The sequence below is a fragment of the Electrophorus electricus genome, chromosome 11 (assembly GCF_013358815.1).
Source record: "Electrophorus electricus isolate fEleEle1 chromosome 11, fEleEle1.pri, whole genome shotgun sequence".
NCBI lineage: Eukaryota > Metazoa > Chordata > Actinopteri > Gymnotiformes > Gymnotidae > Electrophorus > Electrophorus electricus.
The window spans coordinates 18,709,149-18,721,254 of NC_049545.1; the positions used below are offsets into that span (position 1 = coordinate 18,709,149).

The 12,106-nt window shown below is 49.3% G+C and overlaps 1 protein-coding gene and 1 long non-coding RNA gene across 5 annotated transcripts in view; one reads left to right on the forward strand and one right to left on the reverse strand.

Annotated features, from left to right (window-relative positions):
* The window catches only part of rock2a (rho-associated, coiled-coil containing protein kinase 2a), a 34,404-nt gene that overhangs the window by 10,349 nt on the left and 11,949 nt on the right, over window positions 1–12,106 (reverse strand). For all 4 annotated transcript variants that reach the window (XM_027008217.2, XM_027008216.2, XM_027008213.2 and 1 more), the window contains exons 2-18: window positions 10,732–10,813; window positions 9,478–9,578; window positions 8,726–8,863; window positions 8,018–8,278; window positions 6,452–6,596; window positions 6,144–6,282; window positions 5,582–5,673; window positions 5,334–5,493; window positions 5,030–5,084; window positions 4,766–4,777; window positions 3,687–3,815; window positions 2,671–2,806; window positions 2,484–2,575; window positions 1,654–1,900; window positions 1,279–1,385; window positions 973–1,132; window positions 454–614 (exon numbers count right to left, since the gene is read on the reverse strand). In XM_027008217.2, the coding sequence (XP_026864018.2) occupies window positions 454–614; window positions 973–1,132; window positions 1,279–1,385; window positions 1,654–1,900; window positions 2,484–2,575; window positions 2,671–2,806; window positions 3,687–3,815; window positions 4,766–4,777; window positions 5,030–5,084; window positions 5,334–5,493; window positions 5,582–5,673; window positions 6,144–6,282; window positions 6,452–6,596; window positions 8,018–8,278; window positions 8,726–8,863; window positions 9,478–9,578; window positions 10,732–10,813 (2,217 nt within the window). The remainder of the gene's footprint in view (window positions 1–453; window positions 615–972; window positions 1,133–1,278; window positions 1,386–1,653; window positions 1,901–2,483; window positions 2,576–2,670; window positions 2,807–3,686; window positions 3,816–4,765; window positions 4,778–5,029; window positions 5,085–5,333; window positions 5,494–5,581; window positions 5,674–6,143; window positions 6,283–6,451; window positions 6,597–8,017; window positions 8,279–8,725; window positions 8,864–9,477; window positions 9,579–10,731; window positions 10,814–12,106) is intronic.
* LOC113576244 lies at window positions 10,000–11,387 on the forward strand. The gene is made up of 3 exons (XR_003410491.2): window positions 10,000–10,299; window positions 10,772–10,887; window positions 11,169–11,387. It is a non-coding gene; the product is annotated as an uncharacterized LOC113576244 (long non-coding RNA).

The following is a 12,106-nucleotide window of genomic DNA, read 5'->3' on the forward strand; positions in this document are numbered from 1 at the left end:
GCACATTCTTGGTCTGTTCTGAGTAAGCAGGATGGTGAACTCTGCAACTGCAGTAGTAGGAGTGGCCTACAAGCAGAGCATGGTGACTTCCATGAGAAGGCTTTGCCATAAGAAATGAAAATGTAGGCATTCCAGAGAAAGAAGCTGGCAGTTTTCAGCATACCACTGCTCTCACAACTGGAGTTAGTTATCTCTCTCTGCGTGTGGGTCTTTAATATGTACGGCGCAATTTACATGTCGGTTTTGATCGCCTTCCACCATGTGCACAGGTGAATTTAGTGCAGTGATGAGTTATCGCCATGGTAACTTTATGAAGAGGAATTAAATAGCATGTCACACATTTTGCATGATGTAACAATAAAAAAGCGCAATCTGAATTTTTTTCAGCATATTTCTAAAGGGCACTAAGAAAATGCACCCCTAATTTTAGTTAAAGAGTGCACACACTCTCACCTCTTCAGTGAGCATCTCCTTGTGTCTGCGGAGTTCATCGAGCTTCTGTAGGGCCTGTTTGTAGTCGCAGTCCAACATGGAGCTCTGCTTCTCCAGTTCCAGCAGTCGGTTCTCCACCTGTAGCTTAGAGGATCGCTCCTCCTGTAACTTCTGCTCCAGCTCTGCATGCGTGACACAAACACCACCCAACACTGCAGTTAAACACCACCCAACACCGCAGTTAAAGACAACACTGCACTTGTGCTCCAGCCAACACTGTACTCACACACACACACCACCCCACTCTGAACTCGTACACCATCTCACACCACGACCAAGTTAACCAACACCCTCTACTCCTCGTCGCACACTAGCCTCACCTTATCTTCATGGCACAATAGCCCTTCCCACCGTTCAGAAAACCCAAGCCTCTCCTACCCTTCGCAGCTCACTAGCGCCACCTTACTCTTCACAGCAGTCCTGCATGCACAACAGCTCACTGCCCTTAGGGTGATCCTTCAGTTTGCGAAACTCTCCTACCTTTCACGGCCTCAGACTTGGCACCTTCGATAGACTCGCTGATCTTGTTCTTGTCAGCGAGGCGGGTCTTTGTGGCCTTATGGGCCGCCTCTTCCTGCTCCAGGGTCTGCTGTAGCACCTTCAGCTTATACGTCATGTCAATCTCCTTATTACTCTTCTCCTATTGGACATACGGACAGCGGTTGGCGGGGGAACATTATAACAAGGAGGAGCTGCTCAAAAAGTGTAGAGTTAGAAATGGTTCTAAAGGCTGCAGCTAAAACAATAAATACTGTAGTTTACTATAAGTGTGTGTGGCCCTTTTACCTTCTCCAGGTCGGTGAGTTTCTCCTGTAGCTGTCTCTTCTCAGTCTCTGCTTTGGACAGAGCCTGTCTCACCTGCTTCACCTCGTCCTCCAGACCAGAGAGACGCGCTAGAGAACGAAAGAGGGAGAAGCAGAGAGAAGAAAATCAATAAGAGAGCGAAGGAGAAAGAAGATTGGAGAGTGCAAAACGAATGCAAAAACCAATCACCTTTGCTCACATCCACCCTGACACACACAAACACACTTTTCTTTTGTAGGTTTCTAACTTGTTCTCCCTCTCTGTAACGTATGCACCTCTTCTCTGTTCCAGTACCCCCTCAAATTCATTGCACCACCCAACTCTCTCTCACACACACCCACACACACACCCACCCACCCTGCAGGTCGGAGATGGTCTCGGAGCGCTGCGTGTCCTCTCGCTTCTCGGCATCCAGCGCCGCCTGCAGGTCGATGCGCTCGCGCTCCAGCGCCAGCTTGCTGCTCTCCAGGGCACAACACTTGTCCTGCAGGTCGCGTGCGTGCGCCTCCAACTGCTGCAGCTGCTTCCCACCTTCCGCCTGCACCTTTCGCAGCCGCGCCGCCGCGTCTGCCTCCGCCCGCAGCAGCGCGTTGGCCTCGTCCAGCTGCAGGGCACCACCACCAACACCATCCTCTTTACCATCATCATCATCATCATCACTCAAATAAGAACACAGCTCTGGGACTACTTCTAAATACAATGTTCCCTAACTTTTACATCCCAGAAGTTTCTTTTTTAAAATATTCATATTCAAATGAATACACAATGAATATCAACAGGATGTTGTTAAATCGGACTGAAAATAGCTATAATTGGTTTAAATTACAGCTTTTAATAGCTTTTGTTTTAATAACATTTAGTTAATAAGTTTTAAATATGAGACCTTTAGTTAGTACATTTAGTACGTCTCCTAAAAACTCCTGGATTTCTCTGATCATGTCCATAAAAAAGACATGACAAATGTTCTCATTTTCAATCACAAGTCTCTGCATATGTAAGTTGTTTAACAATAATGTTATTGTGGTCAAATCTTAACGTCAACTTCACATCCTACTGCACATTCGTTACATGGAATTCCAGTTGGAGACCAACGTGTCCAGCTCTGAGGCAGTTTAAGAGCGCAGGTATTGCAGAAAGTTGCTGTGTATGCTGTGGACATCCACAGGCACGTGCACATGTGTGTGTACCTGTCTCTGCAGGTGAATATTCTTCTCATTGGAAATATGAGAGTTCTGGTTTCTTTTCTTCATCTCCTCCAGCTGGTCCCTCAGATTGTTCACTAAAAATAGACAGTGTGTGTGTGTTGGTGTCACAGACAGAGAAGGAAAGATAATTCGTTTTCTTGCATGCGTGTGTGTCTGGGGGGTGTCTTACCCTCATTTTCGAGGCAGCGTTTGCGATCTGCTTCGCTCTCTGCCTTTCTGTGACTCTCCACAGTCTTGTGCTGAAGGAGGGCCTTCTCTCTCTCCAGCTGCCTTAAGCAAGTCTCCAGTGCTTTCCTACTGCTCATCTACAAGCACATACACATACATACACGCACAACTGCAGGATTTTCTCACTTATGAAAGAAACCATTAAAAAATCACAGCTACACAAGTGTCCTTTAAAAAGGTACAACACACACACGCGCACACACACACAGGCACGCGCGCGCACACACACACAGGCACGCGCGCGCGCACACACACAGGCACGCGCGCACACACACACACACACACACACACACACACAGGTCCACACACACGCACACACACACACACAGGCACGCGTGCGCGCGCGCACACACACACAGGCACGCGCACACACAGGCACGCGCACACACACACACAGGCGCGCGCGCGCACACACACACACACAGGCACACGCGCGCACACACACACACACACACAGGCACGCTCGCGCGCACACACACACACAGGCACGCGCACGCACACACACAGGCACGCGCACGCGCGCGCACACGCACACACAGACACGCACGCGCACACACAGACACGCACGCGCACACACACAGACACGCACGCGCGCGCACACAGGCACGCACACAGGCACGCACGCGCGCACACACACGCAGGCAGGCACGCGCGCGCGCACGCACGCAGGCGCGCGCGCACGCACGCACAGGCACGCGCGCGCACGCACAGGCACGCGCGCACACACAGGCACGCGCGCGCACGCCCACACACACAGGCACGCGCGCGCACGCCCACACACACAGGCACGCGCGCGCACGCCCACACACAGGCACGCGCGCGCACACACACACACAGGCACGCGCGCGCACACACACACACACAGGCACGCGCGCGCACACACACACACAGGCACGCGCGCGCACACACACACACATACACACACACACACACACAGGTACGCACGCGCACACGCACCTCTTCTTCAAGCTCTTTGCTGATCTTGTCGAGGCGTACAGTGGTCGTCCTGTACTTATGCTCGAGCTCGTCTTTGGCCTGCATCTCATTGCTGAGCTGCTCCTCCAGGGTGTGGACCTTCTCCTGGAGCTGTGACGAGAGGCGCGGGGGCCGAGCGTGAGGGCCAAGCGCGTGGGGCGGGGCCGAGTTAGTGCGGCAGTACACGGTGATTTTTAATCGCCCTATTGCTTTATCTGCATTACGTGGCCTTCTCACCATGCCCTGCCAGACCTGCTTTTGTATAGTCTCCATTCCAACACACCTGCTGCAACCCACCAGCTAATTAAATTATAGAGACCATGAGCCAAATGAGGTTTTATTGGGTATTGTGGAGCAGGGATCACGCAGAAAGTGCCAAAACGTGCTTGAAACCATGCAGAACTGAGACTGTTAACCACTCGTCTACACACAGCTTCCGTGTTGGTTTTTCCAACGTTTGGCCAAAACCTCCAGCCAAGCCGCATTCCTGTGGCATCTCAGACTGTGGCGCTTTTTCACTAGCAATTCAGTGTTCATGACTATTTGGTTCAGGTGTGCTGGGAGCTGGGACAGAGCAAAACTGTGCACGGACGAACACCTTGGTAACCAATAGAGAAACAAACATAGAAATAAAAACAAGCTCACTGGAGAACCCCTGCATAAACCTAAAGACCTCATCAATGGCCCCAACAGGTGGAGCATTACTGGTACGGGTGTGTCAAAAGTACCAACGTGTCCAGTAGCAGCTAGTAGGCAGAGTATGGAACCACAGGCGAAGTACGCGCATCGAATGCTTTCATGACTCTCTAGTTTGGCTTCGTCCAAAAGGTCAATTTCAGTCCTGCCCTAGCCTCAAGGCTAGCGCGTCAAGGCTAGACCACGAGGCTGGTGAAGTGCACACTCTTCTACTGCTCCTTACACCCCCAGTGGAGAAAACCTCACTCTTACTTCAATCGCGCAGTAGGTGTATCTCATTAGCCAGTGTGGTTTTACAACAGCAAAAACAAACAACCATGAGCCCTGAGAAGACAGTCCGAGCAGGAAGAGGAAGACATACTCACTGCAACACTGTCCTGTAAGACAAAGACAAAGAAACAGAAGGAAATGCTCTGAATACCTTTTAGCATCTTGTCAAAAACTGACATAAATGATCGAACTCCAATCAGTGTATTTGAAGGCTTTTTCCTGGAAGGAGTTTTAAGATTTTTAAAAAAAATTTTTTTTTACCAGCAGAAAAAATAACAACAACCCCCCCCCCCAAAAAAAAACATGGCTAAATGAGTCAGGTGTGCATTTCTGTGCGTGTGTGTGTGTGTGTGTGTCACCTCTCCCTTGGTGGATGAGGCCTGTGCTGCTGAACTGTTAGAAGCGGTCAACAACCTGCAGGGAAACATCAATCCCATTAGCACGGGGAAAAATCACGCACGCACGCATTCCAAATACGGATTGAAAACCCCAACTCCGTCTCCTGGGCTCGCGATGAAACAGTTTAGCTCAATTAAAGTATTAGAGCAAAACATCTGCAGAACAAAGACTCAGCATGGAGAAGCCAAAGTGGGAGAGAGAGGAGGTGAGAGAGAGAGAGAGAAAACAAGAAAGGGATGTGGTAAAGGCGTTGCCGTCTCTTACTGGTCCTCTTTGAAGTAAGTGAAGCCGACGAAAGGCAGCTGATTGCCCACGAAGGCTTTGGGCGTGGGGAACGTCTCCACATCCCCCTTGTCCTCTTCGATCTCGTCAAAGTTGCTGGTGTCGATGTCGCTGCTCAGCTCGGGCACCACGGGGGCGGAAGCTGAGCAGAGATGGAGAAAGAGTAGCTCGATGAGGTCCGTGCGCCACACCCCGAGCGTACGGGGGCGTACGGGCGGAGGGCGACTCACTCTCTCGGATGGTGTCGAAGGTCCACTGGTCGTTCTTGAAGAACGGGTGCCTCTTAATCTCCTCCACACCATTACGGCCTAAACGGACTTCCCTAAAAACAAAACAAACAAAACCAAATAATTCAAAAGTCGTCGTGAGCTTATTAAGATGTTTTTCCTCTCCATTAATCTGTGGTCATCTAAGCAGAGCTCAATTAATATTTTCCCCATTCTTGAGGAGTTATACATTGCAGTTAAAAAGTTAAACATTTACTCACTGAATACAATAGGCGTAGTTTTTGTGGGTGGGATATGTCACTCCCAATAATTCCTGCTAACACTACTCATATAATGTGCTAGGCTGGGTGGTGTGAGCACTGCGCCACTCCTGGATACTTGGACTACGTCAGTCATATATAACTGTGAGGAAACGTATTATATCGTATCATGTTGACTGTGGACCCAAAATAAATGTATTCCAACAATGTACTCCAGTCCCTAACGTGAGAGTATTTAGTGCGTGCCATGCTGAGATGTGGAACGGTATCAGGGTTATAGAGATGAGAAGAACTATGCAGCAGACCTGTCTGTTAGGAAGGCACAGATGATGTTTTTGGCCTCCTTCGAGATCTCCACGTCATCAGGGAAGTTGAGTGAGTTCTTGTGGTCCATGATCTTACTATAGGTCCCCACAAGTGAGTCGGCGTAAAATGGGGTGTCGCCTGTTCCCACACACACACACACACACACACACACACACACACACACACAAAATTGGCTGACAGTATTTAACAAGACAATCTGTTTTTTTTTCCTCCACACACACACACACACACACACACACACACACACACACACACACACACACCCGCTTACACCCCCACTACTCACCCACGAGCATCTCGAAGATAAACACTCCCACACTCCACCAGTCACACTCTCGCCCGTAGTAGCCGTCCCCTCCCTGCGACTTGAGCACCTCGGGGGAGATGTAGTCAGGCGTGCCCACCGCTGTGTCGCAGCGCACCATGCCCGCCTGCAATCACATAACCGCCGGGCTCACCGCTGCACATTTACCCTCCTCCGCACGCCAGCGCCCCCCGGTGGCAATCCGCAGCAAGAACCAGCCCGTGCACTGCCAGCTTTCGTGCACTTTGCATTTGCACGGGAGTGTTTTGCATGAGAGTAGCCATTTAAAATGTCACACAGTCTGATTTAGAGCCTCTGATTTGTCTGACTCAAGGTCGTTGGTATCATCCAAAACTGCATTCAACACAATAAAACGCTACAAATTACTGGTCTGGGACTTTAGAAGCATATACTACTGGTGCATGATTAAACGTCGGGCACATCTGACGCTCTGACGAACTGACACGCCAAACATGACGTGTACTGCGATACTATTTAATATCGTAGTTTGCGATACTGGACGCAGCCTTTCTTTTTTTGACTGTGCATGTGATGCTGCGTCTGTACACTAGGGGGCGATATAACACAGATGTTGTGAAGCCCTACTGACTCACCATGAGAAACCAGTCATATTCTTTTCATCCTGGGGCCCTCCAGCAGTGCTGGTGCTTTGGATGGATAATTGTTGTTTCATTTTCGATAACTGCCCTGTGCCACGCACAACGAACTGAAAGGCGGTTGATGGGGGTCAAGCGGTCAGCAGCTGAGCCTCATCAATGCCTCGTTCCCTACGGTCAAAAAGGTCGCACATAGGTCAGGCCCAGCCTAACTGTTCGACCTTTGACCCTTACTGAGCACCAGGAAGAAAAACAAAAGAATCTGCCAAAAGAGTTCAGCAGAATGCACCACTGTTAAGCACAGGTGCTTAGAAACATGGTCTTTGGGAGTACTGGGAAGACTCTTTGGAAGGTAATTTGCTCTCCAGTGTAGTTCTGACTACTGTGAGTGTGACTGGTAACACATGGTAACAGTCTTGCACCATCATCACTTCACTCTACAGACCGCGCTTTAACTCACATTCTGGAACATTTCCTAACGACAAACATTTCGACGTTTCAAAGTTTCCGTTTTTCCTCTGGAAATTTGTCATGAAATCATGCAACCAGCTCAACTCCATCTTTTCATTTGATTTTGGTGAGTCAATCACGGACCTTCTCAGTCACAGAGGAGGCGTAAATCTGTGAAACAGATGACCGCAACAGGAAGTAAATCTCCCTGTTTTCAAGCAAGGGCGGTTTGTCATCGCTGAAAAACAAACCTCAAAAACCCAGACTGGGGTGCGTTTAGAGAGTGCGCCTGTGGCGGACGTACCATCTGTCGGTAGCCATTGTCTTTTGATCTTTAAAAAAACAACAAAAAAAACCAAACCTGGGCTATGGGCTCAAATGAAAGGACATTTCTGTCATATTATGAGGTCTCCATCTGACTCATCTAAGGTTATTTAGCACCATTAACGCATTCTGAAAAGAATTCCCGGCGAGACCTTACTGAGTCCATCTTCATGCAGGTGCCGAAGTCAGCGAGCTTGAGGTGGCCGTGGCGGTCGAGGAGCATGTTGTCGGGCTTGACGTCGCGGTGGATGAAGCCCATGGAGTGGATGGCGTCCAGGGCCATGACCACCTCCGCCGTGTAGAACTTGGCCCACTTCTCCGGCACGTCGTACGTGCTGGTCAGGTTGACCAGATCCCCGCCCGGCATGTATTCCATCGCCATGTACAAGTAGCGGTCATCCTGGAACGCGCAGCACAGCTGGAGGAAGGGAAAAGATAGACAAGGAGCAGTAATAGAGAGAGAGAAGGATAAAGAGATGATATAGGTAAAGAGAGTGAGACACACAGGAGAGTGAGAGAAACACCCTGAGAATGTCAGACTGTTACACACAACAGCAGCAGGTACAAAGAGGTGCAGGTGTTTTAACTTTCAAATGGTTGCGCAAGTGACTCAGTTAGTACAAAATACGGAATTTGCAGGCATGTGGGTGATAATGCCAAATCAATTCAAATCAAATGTATCTATATAGAGCTTTTTACAACAGATGTCACAATGCAGCTTTACAAATGTCCAAGTCCAAGCCCCCAGAGCACAAGGAAGAAACCTTGTGAGGAACTAAGACTCAAAAGGGGGGGTCCCCATGCTCCTCTGGCCGACAATGGTCACCACAATGGTAACAATGTTAGCTGTGTGTGTGCGTATCACCTGTACGACCCATGGACTGTCCGCGAAGGCCATGATGTCCCGTTCTTCCCAGAAGAACGCAGAGTCTGAGCGCTTAATCATCTCAAACTTACTCAGCAGCTTCATGGCATACACCTTCTGAGAGGCCTTGTGCCTCACCTACACACACACACACACACACACACACACACACACACACACACACACACACACACACAAAATAGGTTCTGAAGAAAACTGGGTTTCTAAGAGCAGAGAAATTCCACTTCCAAACTTTGCAATCAGAGACCAAGCAGATCAATTGTAAAACTTCTTATGGACAATTCTTTGAACTAAGCTACCATTTAGTAACAGTTTTTAGACACATGTTCACTTATGAAACCAAACATTTTCATTCATTTTTTCCCCCCAGCCCAGCTCCTCATGTTGTTTTGGGGTTCGTGTTGCGGATAAACCCAAGAGGGAAGAGCGCGGACGCAATCCGTGCGTTACTATGGTATCCCAAATCAAAAACAAAACACAACATAGCTCAAGCTGGGCTTGAGAAACCAACACTCAAAACGTAGTCCAACAGAACCTGAAGGCGAACTGCTCAAACTGCAGGGGAATAAAATGAATGAATAGAAAAAAAAGAAAAAAAAAATGCTCACATGCTCTCTCTCCTTCCTTCTTTCTCACACACACACACACACACACACACACACACACACACACACACACACACACACACACACACACACACACACACACACACACACACACACAGCTCTCACCAGCTGCACTTCTCCAAATGCTCCTCTGCCAATCACTTTCACTTTTTCAAAATCCTCTGGCTTCATCTGCAGCTCTCTAATATCGTCCATTGCTTTATCATCTGCACAGAAGACACACAAAGATATTACTGTAGTTTCAGTCTGTCAGGGCATGACAGAGCAACACGTTTCACCAAGATCAAGGAAAGAGGAGTAGGACTTCCACCGTTACGCATCATTTGGAATGTCCCGTTTTTAAATCTCACAAAGGAACGTTATATACGACAAAACTGTGGTCAGTGTCACATCAGGGAAAACCTGTAAACTATGCAAATTCACCTTTTCTGTCCTCCGCGGTCCGTAACCCAAACAGGTCAGCGTACTGACATGTGTCGTCGTGTTCGTCACTTTAGAGCCCTACCAGCACTGCTTACAGTTTATACAGGACTCATCCCAACAGCACTGCAGTAACACGTTACCCAGTGTGCTCGAGAGTCCCAGTCCCACACAGTCGTTGGCACGCCGAGCCTGACTCACCATCCAAGTGCTGACTCACTGTTCGACTGCAGTAGCACAGAACATCGTGCCATGGTCCCCATGGCAACGGGGAACTTAGGATGCGACTGCAGGGTTGAAGGAGATCGGTCACGAAAAACAAAAACGGACAGGCAGGCGTGGTCCGGTCAGGTCCAGGCCGGGTCGCCGGCCCCTTCTACCTCTCCTGGGAGGGACAGACGACTTGAAGTGTATCGCAGGGATGGAAGCAGGAAACACCTCAAGCCACGTCGGAACAGCCCAAGCCTGGAGTTGTGACGGTGGCCGTTAGTAAAAGGTGCTGTACAGGTAAGTGTGGGGCCCCCAAGGCGGTGGGACCTGCCTTTGGCTCTGGCTCGGCGTTCATACGAACGCGTGCGAGTGCCATCAAAAGCTGCTGCTCTCAAACCACAACTACTTTTTTGTCAGCTCAAAAACAGCTCAGACTCTGTGATCGCTACAGTTCCAGTTGTGGTGTCTGCTAACGTGAATTTATCAAATACCTGCAGTGACGTACAATGTATAAAACATTCAGAAAATAAACAAACAAACTTATTCTGAACTACGCATATTCATGCTAATTCAAGCTAACAGCTAATTCGCCGGTGACGAGCAAATTCCATTAACTTTTCCTGAGCGTTAAGCTCATGAGAGCACGCTCTCCAAGGAGCTCCAAGAGCCAAGGGCTTTCATTTCAGTACTCATTTCAGTAGCCTTTTCAGTACTCATTTCTGTACTCACATCTGTTCAGGAAGGTTTCGATGTTCTTGTTTTTGCGCAGAGCGGGGAAGTTCAGGTCCAACACTAAGGCGTTCATGGCATCCTGAAACAGAAGGCAAGACGCAGGGGTGAAGGTCTGACCTCGCTTCATCATCTTCTACCCACGTGGACCAAATGGTGGGAGCTCAGTTGAGAGATACAGGCTAGTCGAGATTCAGTGGAGAGACAGTTGAGATACGGTCATCTGAATGACAAACCCACCTAAACCTCAACTTTCCCCCATTTTGAGCGTGAACCTCCCAAGACCATACAACCTTTGTAATTGCAGCATTTCAAAATGTGAAACATCACATGCTTACTTCCCAAGCCCCCTTTGAAACTGCATGTTACTATGAACCTGTAGGTAGTATTTAGATTTCCTTATTAATTAAACCCCCCATTAACAATCTCTTCCACAGATTAAACCTTACAAAAGGTGTCAGCAAAAGTGAGCACAAAGCCCCCTGATTACACTTGGCAGCAGAAATCACCAAGAGACCCTTATATCTGATTCAGGACATCACTGGCCAGAGTGGGGTCAGAGCGTAGTCTGGACACTGGACCATGTCCTGCCTTGAAGCAGCGTGGCACACAGACTGCGGGCACGGGTGGCCCGTGACAGAGCGGTGGAGTCACAGATCGGCTACAGCTCGGGAGAGGGTCGAACGGAGCCCCGTCTGTCGTCATGTGCACGCTAGCCAGCATCTCGATGGAGAGGCTTTACCGGAAACCATGCCGACAGCCTGACAGCCTCTCCTCCTCTCGCGCAGCTGGGATGGCTGCCGTCGCGCAGGCTATATGCACTATAGCTCCGATCATTAGCTATTAAACAAATTTAGATGGCAATCGTGCGGATATCTAAACATTGAGGCTCCTAGCGTCAAAGCTCTTTCCTGTCTCTCCCTTTGCGGAAGTGTGCATATGGGGATTTGTGTGTGTGTGTGTGTGTGTGTGTGTTTGGGGGGGGGGGGGGGGTGTTGTGTAGGAGAGATGAGCACTGATTATGCCACCATAACATTTTCCTACGTGAGCCTTGTGTCTTAATATTGGATGACTAATGGTGTCCAACAGTACATTAAGTTACATATGCATGCAGACTGACAAGCTGACAGGATCTAAACACACGCACACAGAGGGAGGGGGGGGGGGGGGTAGAGAGAGAGAGAGAGAGAGAGAGAGAGAGAGAGAGAGAGGGGAAATGACACATTCCGCTGATGGCTCCAGGGACCAGGGATGGGGCAACGGGGGGCGTTCCTGAGGCTGACATCATTTCCTCTTTAGCTGTGTTTTCTCACTGGACAGCAGTTCCACATGCTATAACTAACGGACTGTACAACACTCAGGTGAAACTGGGCAA